The sequence below is a fragment of the Diorhabda carinulata genome, chromosome 4 (assembly GCF_026250575.1).
Source record: "Diorhabda carinulata isolate Delta chromosome 4, icDioCari1.1, whole genome shotgun sequence".
Taxonomy (NCBI): domain Eukaryota; kingdom Metazoa; phylum Arthropoda; class Insecta; order Coleoptera; family Chrysomelidae; genus Diorhabda; species Diorhabda carinulata.
In genome coordinates, this window is record NC_079463.1 from 31,718,948 (window position 1) to 31,739,956 (window position 21,009).

At 30.5% G+C, this 21,009-nt stretch overlaps 3 protein-coding genes across 6 annotated transcripts in view; 2 read left to right on the forward strand and 1 right to left on the reverse strand.

Moving 5' to 3' along the window:
- Nucleotides 1-3,600: 3,600 nt before the first annotated feature.
- LOC130892814 (uncharacterized) overlaps nt 3,601-21,009 on the reverse strand; it is an 83,643-nt gene continuing 66,234 nt past the window's right edge. Inside the window, exons 1-4 of one of the 2 annotated variants that reach the window (XM_057798455.1) lie at nt 9,106-9,556; nt 7,667-9,050; nt 5,353-5,728; nt 3,601-4,704 (exon numbers count right to left, since the gene is read on the reverse strand). In XM_057798455.1, the coding sequence (XP_057654438.1) occupies nt 4,659-4,704; nt 5,353-5,728; nt 7,667-9,050; nt 9,106-9,114 (1,815 nt within the window). In that variant the 5' untranslated portion in view covers nt 9,115-9,556 and the 3' untranslated portion in view covers nt 3,601-4,658. Of the gene's footprint in view, nt 4,705-5,352; nt 5,729-7,666; nt 9,051-9,105; nt 9,557-21,009 lie in introns of those variants that run through there. The other variant, XM_057798456.1, reaches the window with a different exon arrangement.
- Nucleotides 9,469-15,397, forward strand: LOC130892813 (protein VAC14 homolog). Of its 3 annotated transcripts, none has more exons than XM_057798452.1 (14): nt 9,818-9,969; nt 10,036-10,186; nt 10,235-10,465; nt 10,527-10,868; nt 11,125-11,248; nt 11,929-12,021; nt 12,588-12,730; nt 12,793-12,931; nt 12,989-13,085; nt 13,145-13,319; nt 13,373-13,491; nt 14,474-14,553; nt 14,800-14,953; nt 15,155-15,397. In XM_057798452.1, exons 1-14 carry the CDS (start codon nt 9,869-9,871, stop codon nt 15,315-15,317), a joined length of 2,112 nt encoding a protein of 703 aa, XP_057654435.1. In that variant the 5' UTR covers nt 9,818-9,868; the 3' UTR covers nt 15,318-15,397. The 3 variants fall into 3 exon arrangements, with proteins under 3 accessions (XP_057654437.1, XP_057654435.1, XP_057654434.1); XM_057798451.1 differs by having other exon boundaries at nt 9,819-9,969; nt 11,923-12,021; XM_057798454.1 differs by lacking the exons at nt 14,800-14,953; nt 15,155-15,397 and adding an exon at nt 9,469-9,520 and having other exon boundaries at nt 14,474-14,776.
- LOC130892817 (uncharacterized) lies at nt 17,518-20,882 on the forward strand. Its single transcript, XM_057798460.1, has 4 exons — nt 17,518-17,740; nt 18,359-18,538; nt 18,946-19,044; nt 20,593-20,882. Exons 1-4 carry the CDS (start codon nt 17,588-17,590, stop codon nt 20,749-20,751), a joined length of 591 nt encoding a protein of 196 aa, XP_057654443.1. The 5' UTR covers nt 17,518-17,587; the 3' UTR covers nt 20,752-20,882.

Below are 21,009 nucleotides of genomic sequence, written 5' to 3' on the forward strand. Positions count from 1 at the left end.
TCAATTGTGACCGAAACATTTACAAAATTATTCCAAAATATTAATAGAAAACAAATCGAGAATCGAAAAATGTTTCTTCTTCAAATTCCTTCCAATAACCATATAAACTTCCCTATACTAGATTGATTCCGTGGGACAGTCGGACAATACATTTTCGATCAAGTTCAACCTACGGGTATCATTAGGGTGGAACTTGGTTGTAATAAAAAAAATCAAGTTTTTTATTTTGAATTGTAATAATGAAATGTAGAGTTGTCAGCTGCCCCATCCGTATTTCCCAATTCGGTTACAACGGTTGTTACCCAATGCAAACTGGTTAGTGGTTTGCGTCAGAAATGAGTTCTTTTCGAGTTGATCCTTGAATATGTGATTGAAAGTTGAATTCGAATCATTTAAGTTGTAAAAAAACTTTTGTATTGCACATCAGGTCTTGTTAGATCGAAAATTTTTAAAAAAAAAGCGAGTTGTATTCCAAAAAAAAAAATAACGCACAAATTCAATTTTGACTGCCAAATTAACTTTCTGCCAGAGGTTCTAACACTTTAACAAGATTAATCAGAACCTTCTGGATGTTTTTACTACCAGATATATTTTGTATTGAAAACAAAAGGAAATTGTATTTTTATCTGTTGCGTTAAGAATTGTATCAGCAGTGAATTAAAGTAGATGAAATTAATAAAGGTTACACGTCATTTAACGCGTCTGGTAACTGATCTATATAAAAAAATTAATAATCATTACAGATATGATAGAGTTCTAGAATGTTTACAGAATAAGTTTGTACCAGTAGATTGTCTGTAACTATAAAAATAGCGTAATCTGATCTGCTTATTTAAGAAATGTTGATTGAAACAAGTTTTTTTTTTGTTAAAAAAAATTTTTTTCACTTCCTGCCGTATCATCCGCTCTTTTTTCTCCATCATAATGTCCATTAAGTTCCTTCTTTAAGTATTTTTATAGCATTTTAAAATTAGGGTGTTTGGGTTTTTAAGTAACTCGTTTTTCCTACAAAATAATTTTTTTTTTTTAATTTCCAATCTCCATTCTTATGATTGCCTCCATTGGTCAGTTAAATTATCGGTATATACTACATCGAATTATCTTTTTGAACATTCTTAAGGGAGTAAGGCTTTTCTTGAAGTTACTCATCACAATCTTGCATTAAAGTTATTTTCGTTCATGTTATTTCTATTTTTTTTCCTGTTATTTTTTCACATTTCAAGAGTCAATATCCTTTCTGACATCAATAAAAATTCTTTTAAACCGTTATTTTTGAAAAAATATGTGAAATTTTAAAATTAGTTAATCACCATTACTATTATTATATATACATAACAAATTTTTTTAATAATAAAAACAAGTTATATGTTCATTTTTTGTGGTTCACTACTTTATAAATTTCTGCTGGTAAATTTTTAATTAGTTAAATGTGACATTTTGTAGTCATGTTCAATCAAATTGTTTCTTAATGCAACAGTTTCAATATGTAACGTTTGTAATAAAAACAATTTCGATGTGTGAAATAACATTAGCAACAATATCGATATGAAAAAAGATGAAGAATACTGTTCGGCTGCCTTTTTAGATATCGCACAGGCATTCGACAAGGTCTGGCACGAACGACTACTATACAAAATCAGGAAAAACCTCCAGCACAACCATTTCCAAATCCTACCTGGAAAACAGACACTTTCAAGTCAAAATACAATTACATCCATTTATTCCAGGAGTTTCACACTACTATTACTACATATGCAGATGATATTGCTGCGCAAGCATCTCACCAGGACCCAGTTATAACCTCTTTTATATTGCAGACAAACTTGGACGCCATTTCCTTGTGCTTAAAAACTTGGAGAGTAAAAGTAAATGGAAATAAATCTACGTACACCCAACAGAGAGGAACCTGTCTTAACTGTAACATCAAACGGGCATCTTCTGCAGCGTAAAGAGAAAGCAATTGGGTATAAAACTCAGCAAACTGTACTGGTTAATAGGTCGAAGATATCACTTAACAACCAACAAAGTCACACTAAAACCCATCTGGAGTTATGGTATTCAACTATGGAGCACTGCATCCAACTCAAATATAGCAATTCTAGAAAGATTTTAGTTGAAAGTATTCGTTGTTGTATTTGTTGCTAATGTGAATACTCCAGGGAATTGTATTGGTCAATAATTCTTCTTGTAATTAAATTTTATCCAATGATATAAAATTGCTCATATTTGTTATATTTCTAGCTTAGATTATAAATTTAATGTAAAAAAATATATCATTCGACGACTCTTTTTATACTATCTGTAGATGTACTACCAAAGTGAACCTTTCTAAACGAAAGCGTTTCGGAACGTAACGAAAACAATATTTCAATTACGAACCTAGTAATGTATATATTAGTCCACAAAGGTTCATATTTTTATAATTACCTCCTTATAAAAAGAATTGATCAGCGTAGATCATTTCAAATTTTGAGAAATATTTTATTTCGAAATAATAATTTTTTCATCGAAGACGTAGAGGGATAAACAATATAATGGAGAGTTAATAAAAAATATGATATATGACACCGAGTTAGTTTAAAAATATCATAGAAAACAACCCACTTCAATTTGCTACCCGTTTCCAATATGTACAGATGTATTGATGGTTGCATCTCGATTTTGTAAGTTTGATACTGCAAGCTTACGTAGTTCGCCCAATCTTTCTTACTTCCATACAAGGATACAAAAAGAAATTGTATGAATCATGGTTGCCTCAAAGTAGGACACAATCGAGGCTAAAAAGTTTATTATAGACAAACAAGTGAAACTATAAAAAGGGATAGCTTCGAATTATATTATATAGTATTCTAATATAGTACTATTATAACAATTTTGTTTATTAAAATACAATTCAATTATTTTAACGATGATTTCAAAAAAATCCAAAATATCTCTCCAATTTGAACGTTATTTAGGGCACTAATGAATATTTCGGAAAATAAGATCCATTGGGGCGAAAATATATATTACGGAATAGATTTGAATGTGAAATTTTCTATGCTGCATCGGTTTCAATAAAGGGGTAAAAGTTTTGTTCCAAAAAGCTTTCATCCTCGAATTTGCTGATCCTAGTATTAAAATTATGTGTAGCTTTAAATATTTTTACGACATTCCTGCGATTAACTATCTATATACAGGGTAACTTATTTGGATGTCACAGTTTTGGGTGCTTCTAAAAAATGTATCACACGCCCTCATAATCTGCTTTATTATATAAAACGTACCCTGTATATAGTTCGATTTGTTTTTTTTTTTCAGTAATGTGCAGTTGATAATAAATGAAATGGTTACTAATTGTTTTAAACAAGAGAGATTATTTTTGAAATTTTTTGTCAGATATTTTTTAAACATGTTTTTTCTGTCTAATAAGTAAATATCCATCATTGTTTATACACTATAAACATATTATATAATATTTTTTTGTATTATACACTGTAGATTACGGTTATTAAAATTTATTATTTAAGTATGCTCAAATTGTGTTTTTATTTAATAATATTAAACCTCCAACTTCGAATAAATTCGAAAAATTTGAGGATATTAATAAAACATCAAATATTCATACAAATTTATTAAAAATATCGAACTTTTAGTTTGGAACAAAATCGAAAAATTGATGGAAATCAATGAAACATGAAATATCGATACAAATTTATTTTGAACTAGTAGTTCAAATGTCAATACAAAATAAAAATCTTGAAAATAAAAGAATCGATTAGAATCTTGTACAAATAAGGTTTAAAAATGAAGAAAAGTTTAAAAAAATCATAGTAGGATGAAATCCATTGGAAAATGGGGAAAATACAATAAAAATTGAAAAATAGCAAAACTACAAGTCCTATGGAAATAAGTTGAATCACAAAATTGTAGGTAATGAAAAGATCTACAACTTTTGTTAATACACTTTTTTCATAAAACCTCAAAATTTGTGTGAAAAATTGAAATTGATAACTAACTGAACAACTGGGTTATAAGTCCTTTTTCCATAAGACTTGTAGTTTTGCTGCAAATCGAGGTAAACCGTTTTGTACCCTTAAAAATTTCCCCCTTTCCATTTCCCGACCACACATCGCCCGTAAATTATATATATTACAAAATATGTTATAACCAACTTTATATGAAAATAGGATCATTTTGATATAAATAAAACAGCCTTAACTTACAGCCCCTTGTTAATTTTTAAGTGTATCACATTATTATGACCCTACAAATAATAATAAAATGGCTGCTAGGTTCAACCCATAATAAAAAAAAATGATAAAAAAGACTGTCTGATTGATTTAATCCCAACTAACAAATCTTCAGAAATGATGAGTCATGAGTCATCAGCGACCATCAATACGCCTTCCGAAAGCTTAGATCAACCGAGCACCTCCTCGCCTATGTCACCAATGTATTGTCTGAAGCTATATGGGGAATCCACAGCAATCACACATCACATATCGAAGGCTTTTGACATTGTTTGGGATGAAAACTTTCTAAATAAATTAAGATCGAACTGTTTGTCGTCCTCACTTATCGGCTAGCTTAGTAGCTTTCTCAAAGACCGATCTATCCAACTCTCTATCTATAGAAAGACCTCAGAAAGGTTTGACGCTGATGTTCCTCCTGTCTTGTCACTTACTCAGTCGGCTACTACCCAAAGGCAGCAACACCAACGATCTTGAAAATATAAAAAAATCTGGAATGGCGTGGAAGTTATTACAAACGATCCGGAATGTAACTGGAGCTGACCACGTCATCGGTGAGGTACAAACACTAGAGAAAGCCTTACTTAGGTTTGTTTAGTGACGTTAAGAGATTCAAGCCAAGCCTGATTAGCCTTTCCAAGGACATTTGATAGTTTTTGAAAAAATCAGAAGGCATTTGTGCACAACAATTTATGATCATCTTTCTATCATAACTATGTTATGACCATATGCGGTGTGCATTAAAGAAAATCATATTACTCCATCTTCTTACTGGTGAATATTTTTAGGTTATGTTATATTCTTCTCATTTATACCAGTAAAGTAGATATGGTCATTTTTTTTAAACTAATAAAGACTCAATAACATAATAAAAACTTTAACATGAAATGATATCTTGAGCATTTGGTAATCAATTTGTTATAGATAATACTAAACATATAAATACTAATAAAAATTGGAGGGTAACTTCTTATAACTAACTAACCTAACCTATAGTTTTCGTTATTAATAGATCCTTCGAACCGGATACCAACAAACAACGTGTAGGCTCGAAGGACCAGATTTTTGAATAAACCTCAATATCACAGGTAAGTTGAGTTTTTAATTAGTACGTACTCACCTGAATAGGAATCTAAATAAAAATAGTATCCATAAGAGGATCATATTATCCACAGCACAAATCATAATAGATAAAAACATTTTAATTATTAAATAAATGAGTATCAGTTGTATTCCTAACTGAATTTGTGGATGCAGTTCGTCGTCACATATTCCTATCTCTATAAATTTATTTACTACATCTATAATAGACATGTTCAAAATGGACTCCGGGGTTTTGATGCCTTTTTGATTCATATCAAAATCTACATTTTGTATAATTACACAATTATCTTTTTCTCCATCGGAAGTGCCTATTCCAATGCTATTGGTCTCTATTGACAGCTTTCGATCATCAGTATTAATACCCACGTCTCGTGTATTAATTGATAAATTGTCTAAAATATAATTAAAAACATTGATTAAATATAATTTTAATAATAATTTCCTAATACAACTAGCGATAAATTTGGTATAGTATATTTGGATTATTTTTTTTAGTGTATACCAAATGAAGGATTTTATTTTTTTTAATCGGTAGTAAAGTAAAACATTATTGCTGTTAGTTTTATTTTGTATAATTTATAATTTTTATAGCTACACCCGGCTATGGAATCTTTTTGCATTTTATAAGATAAATTTCGATAATACCTCCGATCAAAAAGGTTGTTGTTGTTGTAAAAGGCATATATGTTATACTTTTAATAAGGAAGCTCGGTTCTGCATGAATATTGTCTGCACCATAACATAGAGACGTTTTTTCCCATACCAACTGTCCATATAGGAGTATTACATACATGGTAAAAGGGAAGTCGAAAAATAGAAAAGTAAAAATAAAAGTTTGGTTAACATATATTAAATTTTACTCACAACTAGAATTCATCAATCAGAATACCAATCAAGACATCAGGCATATTGTAAGATACAGTCCACTAAACGAATCAACACAACCAAATGTCGATAGAAATCGGCAGTGAAATTTTAGTGCCTAGGCACTGAAGTAACCGAAATGTCACCACTTTTTGTTCGACGGCAGTCGTTTACACATTAATCAACTTACAATCTTTCAATGTTACGAATAATTCAAACCAGTAATATAAATAAATGAAAAGAAATAAGATTTGCATGGTAATTTAAAAAAAATAATCATATTCATTTGTGTAAATAAACAAAGCACTCATAACCTATTCTTTTTTGTCTACTCAGATTCTTACTTCTACTAAATACCCGTGTCTGTTATGCAATATTTTAAACGTATTCGACTGAGATTAAGGATTTGAAATTGAAAAACTTGCCATTATTATTACAAATGAGATCGTGACGTATTGGTATTTTCGCACATTCCTGGAGTTAAGCGCATGCGTAGCAGACATACGATTTTTCGGTATATTAAGTATATTATAAACAATCAAAAAAGTTATCAAACCGAACTGCTTTTGAATTTCTACTTGTCATGTAAGTGCAAAATTTTATTATTTTTCTAACCTAACCTAACCACCTATAAATGCAACAACAAAGGCAGCCAAAACACTCTAAAGAATGTAGTTGCATTCATTTAACACTTCACCTTGAAAGATCCTAAAAATTTAGTTCATGCTAACAGTGTGGCAGTGCAAGACACTGACTTGGAGGGTCACTGGTAACTCCCGGAATTTTGCAAAAATACCGGCTCTGGAGATCGTGTGTCACCCAGCAAATATGGCCGAACTGTCAATGACGTGAGGTACGTTTCTATTTGCATATCGTCCTATGACAATTTTCAAGTGGGACATTTGAATTACTGTCATAAAGTATGGAACAATCTGTTTTTAAATAAAACTAAATATTGTGTTGTGATTTCAACATTGTATTGTATATATTTTTCTTCTTAAAATGGTGTAATTCTATCAACAAGGCATATAAAAACTACTAACACTAAAAACATAACCTCGAAATATGAATATTTTCATTTTGGAATGGTCTATTGTGAGAGGTACTTTTCTGCATATTATCTTGTGAAAAGTTACAATTGGGACATTTGAGCTACTGTTATAAAGTATGAAAACTCATCTATTTTTAAAGAAAACTAAATATTTTGTACTTAAAAGTTGTAATATTAACATTGGAAGTATTTTTCTTCTGAAAACCGCCTATGAACAAAACATTAAAAACGTAACCTCGAAATATAAATATTTGCCATATGTATTGAGCATTTGTTAGCTCTACATTGTAAGTTGAGTCTCATTGCAGACATTTTTCTATTAGTTACTTATTAATTTCATACTAAATTCTCAGAAAACGAATCATATATACTATGATTATATTAGATAAAAAAAAAGAAATTTCGATAATCTTACCTGTTATTTGACTACAGCAGTGTTTGCAACAAATCGAATCATTTCTACCAGAGCTTGAAATATCATCAGAACTATTGACATTAATTGAATCAAATATTTTATTTTGTGTTAATTTATTTTCAAGTTTCGATTCAATTTTAGGTTTCTCTACAATATTTTCAGGAACAGGTGATGGTTTAAGCCATAAGGCACTGGAGATGTTATCATTTTGTTTTCTATCAGTTGTTTTTACTGTATTTTCAGAAATACAAGCCTCGTCAAGTTTCACAACCTTCTTTTCAATTTTTTTCACCTTCAGACCTTTTTTGAACAATTTATTTTCAACTTTATAGCTTGCCAAGTGCTTCTCTGATTCTGAATTATTATAAAAACTGTAATAGTTAATCAGAAAATCAAAACTGGTGTCTTTCAGTATATTATCGATGATATTATTCTGTTTCACAATTATATTCTCATAAACTGGAGATTTACTTGTTTCATATGTACAGATGCTACTAGAATCAAAATTACACTCAATTAGTTGCTTCAATTCTGGTATTATCACTCCCTCATCAAGAAAATTTTGAGAATGATTTGTTATTTCACTTTCATTTTCTGTATCATACATTTGTGAATAATTTTTTTCTTCGCAGTTTGATTCTTTTATTTTGCTCTTTCTAATACAAGAAGCTTGTTTGCTTTGTACAAGAGGTGGAAAATCATCTTCTTTTAACACAAAAGTAAGTTTTACAGATTCCAGTACTTGTTGGTTTTCCAATTGATTATTTTTTTTAGCTTTCTTTTTCTTCTTCTTTGGGTTGCTTTTCATTTTTTGGTTTACCGATTCTGTAGAAGATGAGATCAGCTGACAATTATGGGCAGAATTACTTTTGGAAGACAGACATTGATCTACTCTACTATCAATACCTGATATTGAATTTTCAAAGATAAATGTAGATTCATAAAATTGCAATTTATTGTGAGCTGGAAAATTAATATCAGCAATTGTTTGATGTAAATGCTTTGCCACTACTTCCTTAATGTGACTTGCAACTTGATTATAGGATAGAGAATTTCTAGATTCCTTATTTTCTTTCTCAGATTGTACATTTTCTATCACAGGAGTTTCGCCTGAAATTGGTTTTTTATTTTCACCTTTTTTACTTTTGCGTTTCATTTTAGTAAGTTTTAAATTCGATTCATTGGTATTGATACTAATTTTGCGCTCATTTGGACCGTTTAATGGTTCTTCTGGTTGTATAATGACAACCTTATCTGGATCAATCGGGACAGGGGGTGGTTCGTACTTTCCATATAGCTTCTGAAATGTTTCCTCGTTTTCTGAACCACTTTCTGAACTTGATAAACCGAAGTGTTGTTTATATGCAAACTTATAATCATAATCCTACGACAAAAAATCGTTTATAATATAAATTATATTACTCACCATTTTTTCTCACATATTCCATTGTTGATAAAACTATTCAAATAAAGTAATACTAAAACTTTAACTGATATATTATGATCTATGTTAAATTAGTTTTAACATCTTGAAACAATTATTAGATTACAAAAGGACGGGGAATCACATCACTTCAGATAAACTCGTCTATTTATAAAGTCTTAACTAAGCGTATCTATGTGAATTATGACTTAAGTGGAAGTATATTTTTATCTATGATTCACTTTTTATCAGTAGTGCCAACGCAATAATAAAAGATATTCTCCAACGATACCGCATTATCACCTTGTTTGCATTTAATGATAAGTAATCACAGATAGACCAAAAATATGGTATTGGTAATCAAACACTAATAACAATCAATATTTAATCTTAATAAACAACAAATAAATATTATTTCGACCTTATTTGAGGTAGTCTTTAAAACAACACACGCACTAGTAATCAGGTTTATGGTGTTGAAGTTTATTTTATGGGTGCGTTCCACTAACCGTTCACAACACTTGAAATAGTCATTTGTCAATTTACTCAAGAGTTAAAAATTGTAAGTCAGCTTTTTTCTGGCCATTTATTATTTACTGCTCAAATTTTTCCATTCTCCATTTAGAATTGAAACACTCGGGACTAAGTGGAACGGGTAATATCGTGGTCGTGAATGCTTAGTGGAACGCAGTATGTGTTAGTTGTTCATTGACGTTTATATTTGGTAGGTTAGGATATATGGTTTTTTAATTTATATTTATGTAAATAAGTTTAAATAAATGTCTGAAAAAGATTATGCCCCCCTTAGTTCAGCGTGTGTCCGTGCGTTGCACGATAAACTTTACGATAGAAGAAAAACTGCTGCCCTAGAAATCGAAAAGTAAGTTGATACACCCCCTTTAAAAATTTTTCATTTAATAATAATCTTTATGTATTCTTATTTCAGAATGGTTAAAGAATTTGCTGCAGTGAATAACACCGGTCAAATAAAAAAAATTCTGAAAGTGTTAGGTCAAGACTTTTCACTTTCACAAAATCCTCACGCTAGAAAAGGGGGTTTAATTGGATTAGCTGCTATATCTATAGCATTGGGAAAGGTATGTGTGTAAATTATTCCATTTCTTTTTTCTTTATCAGTATTTTAGGATACTGAGATGTATGCAGATGAATTAATTAAACCTATTTTGGGATGTATGGTTGATCAAGATCAAAGAGTACGTTATTATGCATGCGAATCACTTTATAATGTGGTTAAAGTATCTAGGGGAGCTGTACTTCGGCATTTCTCAGCAATTTTCAACTGTTTAAGTAAAATTGCCACAGATCCAGATCCAAATGTAAAAGTTGCTTCAGAGTTACTTGACAGACTTCTTAAGGTTTGCATTCATTAAAAAAAATAGGATATGTTAATAAGTAATTTTAATTGTTATATTTCAGGAAAGCGTACTAGAAAATACATCATTTAATTTAGATGGATTCATTCCTTTACTCAGAGAAAGAATTTATACAAAAAATGCATTTTCTAGACAATTTATCATCTCTTGGGTAACTGTTTTAAATTCAGAACCTGGTTTGGATTTAATAAGTTATTTACCCGAAATATTAGATGGATTGTTCAGGATTTTGAGTGATCCTAATCCTGAGGTGAAAAAAATGTGCGAAACAATTTTAGGAGAGTTTTTAAGAAAAATTAAAGCTAATCCCTCTAATGTTAATTTTGGTGCTATGATTAATATTCTTATAAACCATGCCCAAGAAAAGGGCGACGACTTGGCACAGGTAAATAATAATTAATAATTTATTTTTGTTATATCTGTTTAATTTAATGTTTTGATTAATTATTTTATTGAACTTCTTTGAAATAAAAGGGTGACAACCTGAAAAAGAGTTTATTCAACTATTAAAACAAATAAAAACGATTCTAGTTGAAATAAGTGGTTTTGGACAAGTTTTAATGAATTTAATACCAATATTTAATCATTCTTATAATAATACACTAATTATTATATTTTAAATCAATATAAGGTATTATTAGTTTACAGCTATCACTTGGATAAAAGAATTTGTACAATTATCGGGATCTGCTATGTTGCCTTACATGTCAGGAATATTCACAACAGTTCTACCATGTTTATCATACGATACAGACGCCCGGAGAAGTATCCTTCTTTTATTATTATTTTCGTAAATTACTCACTTGAAATTTTTTATTTGTTTATGCTTTGCATGCAAAATATTTAGATGCTTCCAACCATCTATTATCACTCTCTACATTGTTTCCTTTCAATTTTTTTGCTTCCTTTTTTTATGGAGTCCTCAAAGTTTTACTAACCATTTAATAGTAACTTTCTGCATAGATTTCATTTAATTTTTGTATAGCTTAGATTGTGGTAAATGTCGTAAGCACACTAGAACACCAATTCACTGTTTGGTCCTCTGAGCCCTTAATACATCAGTTAATATCTGCCCTGAAGGACCAGAGGGTGTAATTGTTTTATGGCTTTTAGATCGTTTTGGTTTTACTTATACTTATAATATATTTTATACAAGGCTTGAAGTTCCTTAATCTCCCACTAAGATTTTTTGTGCCAGAATTTTACTTTTTCCAGTATGTTTTACTGGTTCTCAGTATTTTTAGTGGCTTTTTAAAGGGGAAAGTGAGCCTTTGTATCTCAAAAGTAACTTGCTCATTGTTGATATATTGTCCGTTTGGTTTTTGAGGGTGTGATTGTGTTTTAGTGGTAGTAAACAGTGTGTTCAATATTATAATTTGCTTAGTACAATTTTGATTTTGCATGTTTTCCTTACAAATATTTTTTTTTCCTTAAAACAGTGACAGACATTAAAGAAACCGCAACGGCTGTCAACTTCACATTAATGAAGCTGATATCATTACAAGGTGACACAGACAACTTATTGAGGCCAACGTTAGGTAATTATTCAGTATTTTTTTAATTTAATAACTAGATAACAGTTGCTTAATTTTATTACAAAATTATGGATCTGAAGCATTTCTTTATTATGTTTCCTGGAGCATCTAAACGATTTCCTCTTCATGTTTCCTTGGTTGGATGTTTGCTTCATTTCCAATGACCCTTCGGTGTGTGTAAAAGAGATCTTGGCAGGTATGGAAGCTTATATTCGCAGAAAACTATCCATAGTTAGTTGTTATTCATTGAAAACAACATGGTGGATTTTCGATGCCAGCGCCCCCGACGTTACGTGGCAGAACGAATCTATTATTTACATAGTCATGACTTTTCATCCCACATGATTCCATTGGATAACAGCGCCACGAGTGGCGGAACTAAATTTGTGTTGCCGAAATGTACATGCAAGTTGATGTTTTTATTGAGTATGTTTTGTGATTTGCCCTCTTGTGTTTGGTTTTTAATTAAAAAATAAATCCCTAGAGGCTTTGAAATTGATAAAAAAAGTACAATGAGGATATTAAATTGTGGGAAACCATCAAGTGAACGATTTATACTTATGTTTCAGTTTCCGAAGAAGAAACATCAAACGAATTAGATCTAAATTCCGTATTAAACGTTTTAAATCAATACCTTTTGCATAATTCGATTCAAACTAAAGTAGCGGTTCTAAAATGGATTCACGATTTGTACATGAAGTTACCAAATAAAGTGAGTCATGTTTTTTTCTAAACAATTAATATTTTTGTTGTGTAAATTCTGTTATATTCCAGATGGGCGAATATATCGACGTACTTTTTCCCGCCCTACAAAAAACTCTGTCAGACGGATCCGATCAAGTAGTACAACAATGTCTAGTTGTTATAGCCGAAGTTATATCTTCACCCGGGGCAGCAGAAGTTAACGATAAAGGTATAATACATTTTTTTTTCTATTGAATTTTTTGATTACCCTTCGTATATTTTATAGGTACAAATACTTATTATAATAAATTTATGGTGAGTTTATTATTTTTGTTTAGTAACGATAGGAAATTATTGGACGAAAGGGGTTCGTTTATTATAAGGTTAGTAAAATTAATTTATTTTTTTCTTTTCTTTAATTTTTTTTTATATTTTATTTCAGACAACTCTGCGTTTTATTGAACGCTGAAGATATTTTCAGAACGTTGGCTCAAATACTTAGAAATGAAAATAATCTCAAGTTTGCTAATATTATGGTAGAACATTTGAATATGATTCTGTTAACTTCTTCCGAACTGTATATTTTGAGAAATAAACTAAAAGATCTAAAAACCGAGGTGAGTAATTTTTTTCTTTTTTAATTTTTGTTATGAAATAAATTTTTTTTCAGACTAGTAAATCGTTGTTTTGTTGTTTGTACGAAACTTGGTGTCATAACCCAGTAGCGACAGTATCATTGTGTCTATTGACCCAGAGTTACAGTCACGTATGTGACTTAATTAAACTGTTGTATCCTTTTTAGAGAATAATTTTAATCAGCCATTTTTAACATCAAAAAAGAATTACAAACGCCTTCTATTAGCCTTGAACTTTCCTTTGGTTTTGGAAAAACTAGATCACTCAAAAAAACTTTGGTATCTCTAGATTCAAGCAACGGAATGGTACAAGACACTGCTGCTTTTGAGGTTAGGTATAGCAGAAATTGTTTGATGCATATTTTTCGTTTCACCTAGTTCTGACTATTCCGTCATTACAATGCTATGGATGAATAGTGAAGATCTAACTTATTTGAACCCAGTACGGGTACTGGAGTTCATTTGAAGTGATCTATACAGCTTCATTGGTACTGGACACTGCTGCTTTTGAGGTTAGGTCTGGTGGATACTGTCCAGTGCATATTCTGCATGTATCAAACAGTAGAAGGGAGTAGCTTGCCCAAAATGAACCCAGTATCAAAATTTGTTGTTGTTCAAACTAACTGCAGACAGTCCCAAAGGGAGGGTAAAATTTTTCACAAAGAAACTAAAGATCTAGTACTCTTCCCGCCTTTTTAAAAAAGACAAATCTGGTAGCCCTTCTTGTTCCATAGAGGTCTTTATACAAGTTTTAATTTAGGAAAAATTCTTTTTGGCTGTTGTAACTTGAATGGTTAGATATAGAAAGTATGCTTAAATAGAGACGAAGGGCCAATTCCTTACAGCCCACTCTATAGTTCAGATTCACGCCAAGGTTTTCCCGCTGGAATTGATTTTCGCGGGAAAAGGTTTTAGTTTAGTCTCTGAAGACGATAATTTGGTTATCGAAACGCGCGTCAGACAGTATCATTGTGACTGTTGGTGTTCAGCATAAAAAGTATGCAGTTAATACCTGTGTAAATGAAAAAATATATTTTGAAATTGCATATTAACATTAATAAACAATAATTTACTTCATTATATTGACTTCTATGTTGACTATTTTGTAAATTTTTTACCTTAACACAAAATTTCAGTGGTAATTTGGAAGTAACTGTAGATTTTTTGATTGAAATCGACAAATTAGTCCAACTTATTGAATCTCCTATTTTTGCTTGTAAGTACATCGAACTTTACTAATTAATAATCCCCACTAAAATATTGTTATTATGAATATTTATTAAAAAATCTTTGTTTGTAATAAATTTTCCAAAATTATATTTATGATACGATAATTGTGACACAGGAAGATCCACTGTTTGCTTATACAATCCTACAAATATACAAGTACATTTTTTACAAATATTTTATACTATTCAATAAATCCTTTGATTGTAAAATGAATTTCAATGAAAAATTTTAGATTTAAGATTGGAATTACTTGAAGTACCTTGTAATAAAAGCTTAGTGAGAGCTTTATACGGACTCTTAATGTTATTACCACAAACGGATGCGTTTACAACTTTAAGAACCAGATTAAGCTGTATTCCTAGCTTACAATTACACTGTGAAGACAAGTAAGTATTATTTCGGTAAAGACTACTACTACTCCTTATAAAAAACGATAGTATAATATAGATTTGTGGTATTTGATTACGGTGATGATATTCGTTGCTTACTACCCCTATACCAATACTCACAATTACACTATCTGTTTCTATGGTGTAGTGGTAGTAAACAGTGTGTTCGGAATGAATATAATTCAATATTTGTTTTAGTAATGTTACCAAAAAGAAGTCGTCCCTTGTATCTACTGTAAATTTCCAACAACTTCTTGACCATTTTATTGATGTCCAAGAAAAACATAAAGAATATAAACAAAGTCAACGTTCCAAAGAATTATTAACTCTAGATAAGGAAACTAATAATGTTGATGTGTGAATTATTACCGTTTTTAACTATATATTTGTATATATTTATTTATACATTCCAGTTTTCAAAATATATAAATGTTATTTGTATCTAGTGTTTTTTTTCAACCCTTTTTTAATTATTCATTATCCTGCCATATTATTAATGTCATATGTTGTAAATTTACAATTAAACAATATTATATGACTTTTAAAGTATTAGAAATTGTGGAAATCAAAAGTTAATACCTCATTGTACTTACAATAAAATAAAACTCCAGGGTACGCTTAGCATAAATAGAACCTTTAGAAGATAAACAATTTACTTAAACCAATCAAAAAAACCAGAAAGTTTTAAAAAAATTTCTTAAGCTACAATATAAAAGAGAAAAAGGGACAAAAAAATACCAAAACAAAAAAGAACGAACTGAATATGTGAAATACAGAAATGATGTCGTAAGTTGACTGTAAAGTTCCAATTAAATAACGTTATTTGACTTTGAAGGTATTAGAAACTGAAGAAATCGAAGTAATGCACTTACAATAAAATGAAGCTCCAGGATACGCTAATGAATAAGTAAAATGGTTTAGGAGACAAAAACTTACTCTCATAATTCAAAAACACCAGAAAGTTTTTAAAAAACCACTACTTTGCAATACAAAAAAAGCCCGAAGCACAAGAAACTACCAAAACAAAAAAGAACGAACTGAATCTGTGTAACTTTTCCTTATGTATTGAAAACTAATGGGTTGATGCTCTTTGGAAATAACGTAAAAGAATGAGGTTATGTTCACATTTGTTATAAACATTTTCGCAGTTAGTATTAATATTAAAAGTTAATACACTATATTATTCGTAGATAATTTCTTAAATTTATCTTAATTTTCGTCTTAAACACAATTGTACTTACAATAAAATGAACTCTTATTACACTAATAAAAAAATAGAATGTTTAAGAGACAAAAACTTACTTTAATTATTCAAAAACACTAAAAAGTTTTAAGAAAATCATTAAGTTACAATACAAAAAAGCCTGAAGCACAAGAAAGTACCAAAATAAAAAAGAACAAACTGAATCTGTAAAACTTTTTCTTATATATTGAGAACTAATGTGTTGATGCTCTTTGGAAATAACTTATGAGGTTATGTTCACATTTGATATAAAAATTTTCGCAATTAAAATTAATATTAAAACTATATACACTATAACTATACACTATATTTCTCGTTAATAATTCCTTAAATTTATCTCAATTTTCGTTTTAAGCACAATTGTACTTACAATAACATGAACTCCTGTTACACTGATAAAACAATAGAATGTTTAAGAGACAAAAGTTCACTTTAATTATTCGAAAATACCAGAAAGATCAACTTGTATGTAAACCTCGGCAACACAAATTTAGTTCTGCCACCTACCAATCGTGACGCTAATGTCATTACTGTCAATGACATCAAAATCAACTGTCAATTTAAAAATGGTCGCTGTGGGATGAACAAATGATCTGCCTTGAGTTTCTGTGTGATTTGTGAAATTATTCGTTGGATTTTACACCAAATTATTCCCTATTTTATTTCGAAATGGCTTTTTTGTACTGGACGAAGTACGAGATTGGAAACGTTGCTTTGTTTTTTTCCACTATGTAACGTTGTGCTTACAGTCTAAATTATGTGAATTACTTGAAAGCTTACTTGAATCGATAAAAAAAACTTCTAAAATACTCAGTTTCATCTGTATTGGATTCACTGAAACAGATAAAAAATGATCTATTGAGTCCTCTCAACACCATACAATAAAAAAATAATACAAAAAACTCTCAATAACAGAAAAAAAGAACAAAAAAGCCATCACGGATACAAGAAAATAGATTGTTTACCCCACGGCCGCCATTTTGACATAGATCTGTTGTTTTCTTAGATTACCTAATTCCTATACATCTTGAACAGACGTTATGACAAAACTTTATGAAATTGATAGGATTATAATAAATGAAATAATAGTACTAAAATAAAAATTAGCTAGTAATAGTAGTTGACAACTCAAAGAAATAATGATTGAACACCATAAATGGGATTAAGGATGGACTAGTTAATACCGCGCACTTAAATTTTTCAATAAGGAAATATTTATTATTTGCCTCATAATGTATTTTTTTCTATAGATAAGATAACTAAATACACTGATATCGAAATCTCTGTGTATATCTAAATCAATACGGTTTTTATCATTCAAATATGTCAACATATCTTATTGTAAACTTTGATTGTGTGAGTAGTTAAAAAAACCGCACCAGATTAAAATGGCAGATGAAGCTATATACAGAAGAAAATCACAGTTATTTTTAAATAACATCGCCCCCGTTAAAAATACCTACGATGAATTGGTTAAGAAGAAATTAAAAGGAGGGAAGTTTCCTGGAACTAAAACGGGCATAATTAAAATAATAGGAATGGTAAGGTTTAATCTGATCATATAATTATTGTGTCTAAAGAAAAATTTGCCACAACCGTCGTTTGTAGGTGGTTTTGACAGAGGTATTACGGAATTTAATATACGATAACAGACAGAAAGTTTTAAAGCCGGCCCTGTGCGACATGATGTCAAAAACTCTACACGTACAGCAACTTTTATTTGAGAAGATTTAAAAATATTATTCATTAATAATAAAGAATCAAATGACACTTGCTCCTAGGGCTGTTCATGAAGCTGAGAATTATTATTTACCAGTCATGTCTTAAAATTAATGACTCGAAATTAGTGGTAAATAGGATCATCTATGTACATGGCGTAATTTGTTTTTATGGAAAGATTTGAATATTATTCGTCAATAATATAAGATAATAGAATAAATGAAACTTATTTCTCATTAAAAAATGTGGAATATATGGAAAAATCTTTGTGAATATTTTGGTATATGAAGACATGAAATAGGTTAGCTGTAAATAAAGTCATCTACCTATACGGCGAAATGAATGCTTGGAAAGAAGAATTTAATATTTCAATTAGAATATTTTATTTACGGAATTTATAGTTTACTACAATTTTACAGATATTCTATTTCATCTTTTAGCTGGTTCTACTATTTGCGGTTGTCTTCTTCTTAGTTGAACCGTTTTGTGATAACACCCCATCTTGGTATCCTTATCTATTACCATTAAGCTGTTCAGTCACTATCCTAACCCAATTTGTATTATTCATATTTTTTTCTATGGGCCGTACCGTTACCAGACCCGGATTTTGGATATATTTAGTAAGTAGAGATATGTAGATAATAGTGATAAAATGATAAAATTCACTCTTTGATCAATTATAAGCTATTAAATACTTGAAAAAAAATATATATTTGTTAAATAATGAGTAGTTAATCTTGTAAATACTTTGATCGTTATCAAATTAAAGTGATTGAACATGTCCGAAATGAGGTTAGAATATACCAGTGGAATACAAAATCTAATTCGTCGAACAGATTATTGAATACTTACGTTTGGAATTTTCTAAATAAGTTTTGAGGAAAATTCATTTGCAATTTGATTTATAATAAGCAAAGAAAAAGGAATACTATAAAAAATCGATATTTACAGGTCATTTACCATGTATATAAAATTGAAATTTTTAATTTATTCACGTGGTAATTGAACCAATCCTGCTTTGTTTTAGGATATAGGAACTGTTTTATTATTATCTATTACTTCTGTTATTTGTTCCGTACTTACTTCTATTGCGTGTCAGGGCAGTAATGATGAAAAAATAGGCCCGGTAAGTAGACATATTAAATTAGGTTTTTAAATATACAGCGTATTATTATTAATATTACGATAAAACAAGATCTGTATGGTGTAAATTTTGAAATATATTAATTATATATTAAAAATTATCAATTATATACGAGGTAATTTAAAAAATATTAATTTTGTTTGAAAGTAAAGTACCGGGTGGGCAACTAAGAACGGCCGTTGGCATATTTCAGGAACGGATTATATTGTATTGTAAGGGAAACAAATTATCTACCTGAGAACCAGGTGGAAATCTTTTTCAGAATTTTAATATTAATATTAGCATAATATTAAATTGAAAAAGGGTAATTTTTCAAAATTTATCCAATTAACTGGTAGTTCATATACGATAATCGACTTCTCAACAAATTCCGCGCATGTTTCATTCCAAAAGTTTTACAAATAAGATATGGGGGAGAGTGGGAACACTGTTATGAATAAATGCTTGTAAGTCCGGTTCTGCTTAGTCGATTTTTACAAACTTGATGTTGTTTAAAACAAATTTTGTCCACTAATACTAAAAATATATGAATTCCAAGCCATTTTTTCAACTTAATGTATTACGAGGGTTGCTACTAAAGTTTTGGGATATGGCAACACTAACGTATTCTCTATTTCAATTGCTTACCTATATTTGAGTAGAGTACGGGACACTTGGGACTGACGTTTCAAAGGTCAGGGGTCGGATTCATATCGCGTGACGTCACAGCAGTCGGTTGTCGGGAACAATTCGTTTCGCGTTGTAAGTTGGCGGGAAAATTCGTATCGCTTCATAAACAGGCGGGAAAAATTCGTTTCGCGTTGTCGAAACAGACCGTTCGGCCTATACCGAGCGGCATGTTCGGGTCGGCACGACGTCCACATTGACTGTGCAGTATAGACGTCCCGAATTGTTGCCGGATTGCGCAGTTGTGATCATTCGAGCATTGAGCGTGAATTGATGCGATTCTAGCTGCAGCTGCTGCTATTATCATCTGCGTTGCAACTCGTCAGAGCCGATGCCGAATGAATGACTTTGCAAATTTTTCATTTTGCGCTCAATTTCTTGCTTCTCCACGCCAAATGAAACGGCGGTTTTTATTGTTATAGTTGGGATTAGATCTGTCCCAAAATGACGGGTATATTTCTATAAGCTTCAAACTTAATATCGATCTGCGATCACGGACCAAACACTCAAGAATGAACAATACCATGAGGCAACGTTGAGTTTTGGTCAACGGAGGCCTATCGGCACGTCCAAACTGCAAAATTTGTGCTGCCAAATCGAACTTATTCGATTTGGAGTCGGCACGATTCGGTTCGGCTTTCGGCCGAACGACACGTCTACACTAATTCGGCTTTTCCATCCGGTCTGTGCCGAATCATAATGTGGACGCTCCTTAACTATAAAGTTTTGTCCATCTCAAAACTGGACTAGAAACCCTCGAATAGGTTCTTTCGAATTTTATATCATACGGATTCTATTTTGAAGAATTAATATATGTCGTGTGACAATTTTGTTTATTTCCTGATTGGTTACTGTTGTTTCCAGAGTTGTGGTATGGCGGGAAGTGTAGTTTTGATAATTAGTTGTGGATCTATATTTCTAATGTTCCGCTATGTGGAGGACGAGCAAATCTCATACACAAACGACAAATCCGAATCAACTTTTACTGAAAATACAAGCCGGAGAAAATCGATGCACGTTTAAACATTGACGAATTGCAAATAAAAAATAATTGTTGATTGTTAATTGAAATATATATTTAATGTTCTTGATTTTAGGTCTGTTCTGTTTCGAAATTATTTTTTTTTTAAATAAATTTTGGAAGAAAGATAAAATTTGTGGTTCTGACTTTTCCCCCACTAATATATAGATCGTCAAGTCGGTTCAGTTTCAATTATTATAAAATTTGGTGGACGCGCTTGGTATTTCCTGTAAGGTCTGCGCATTTTTTTGTGACCTATT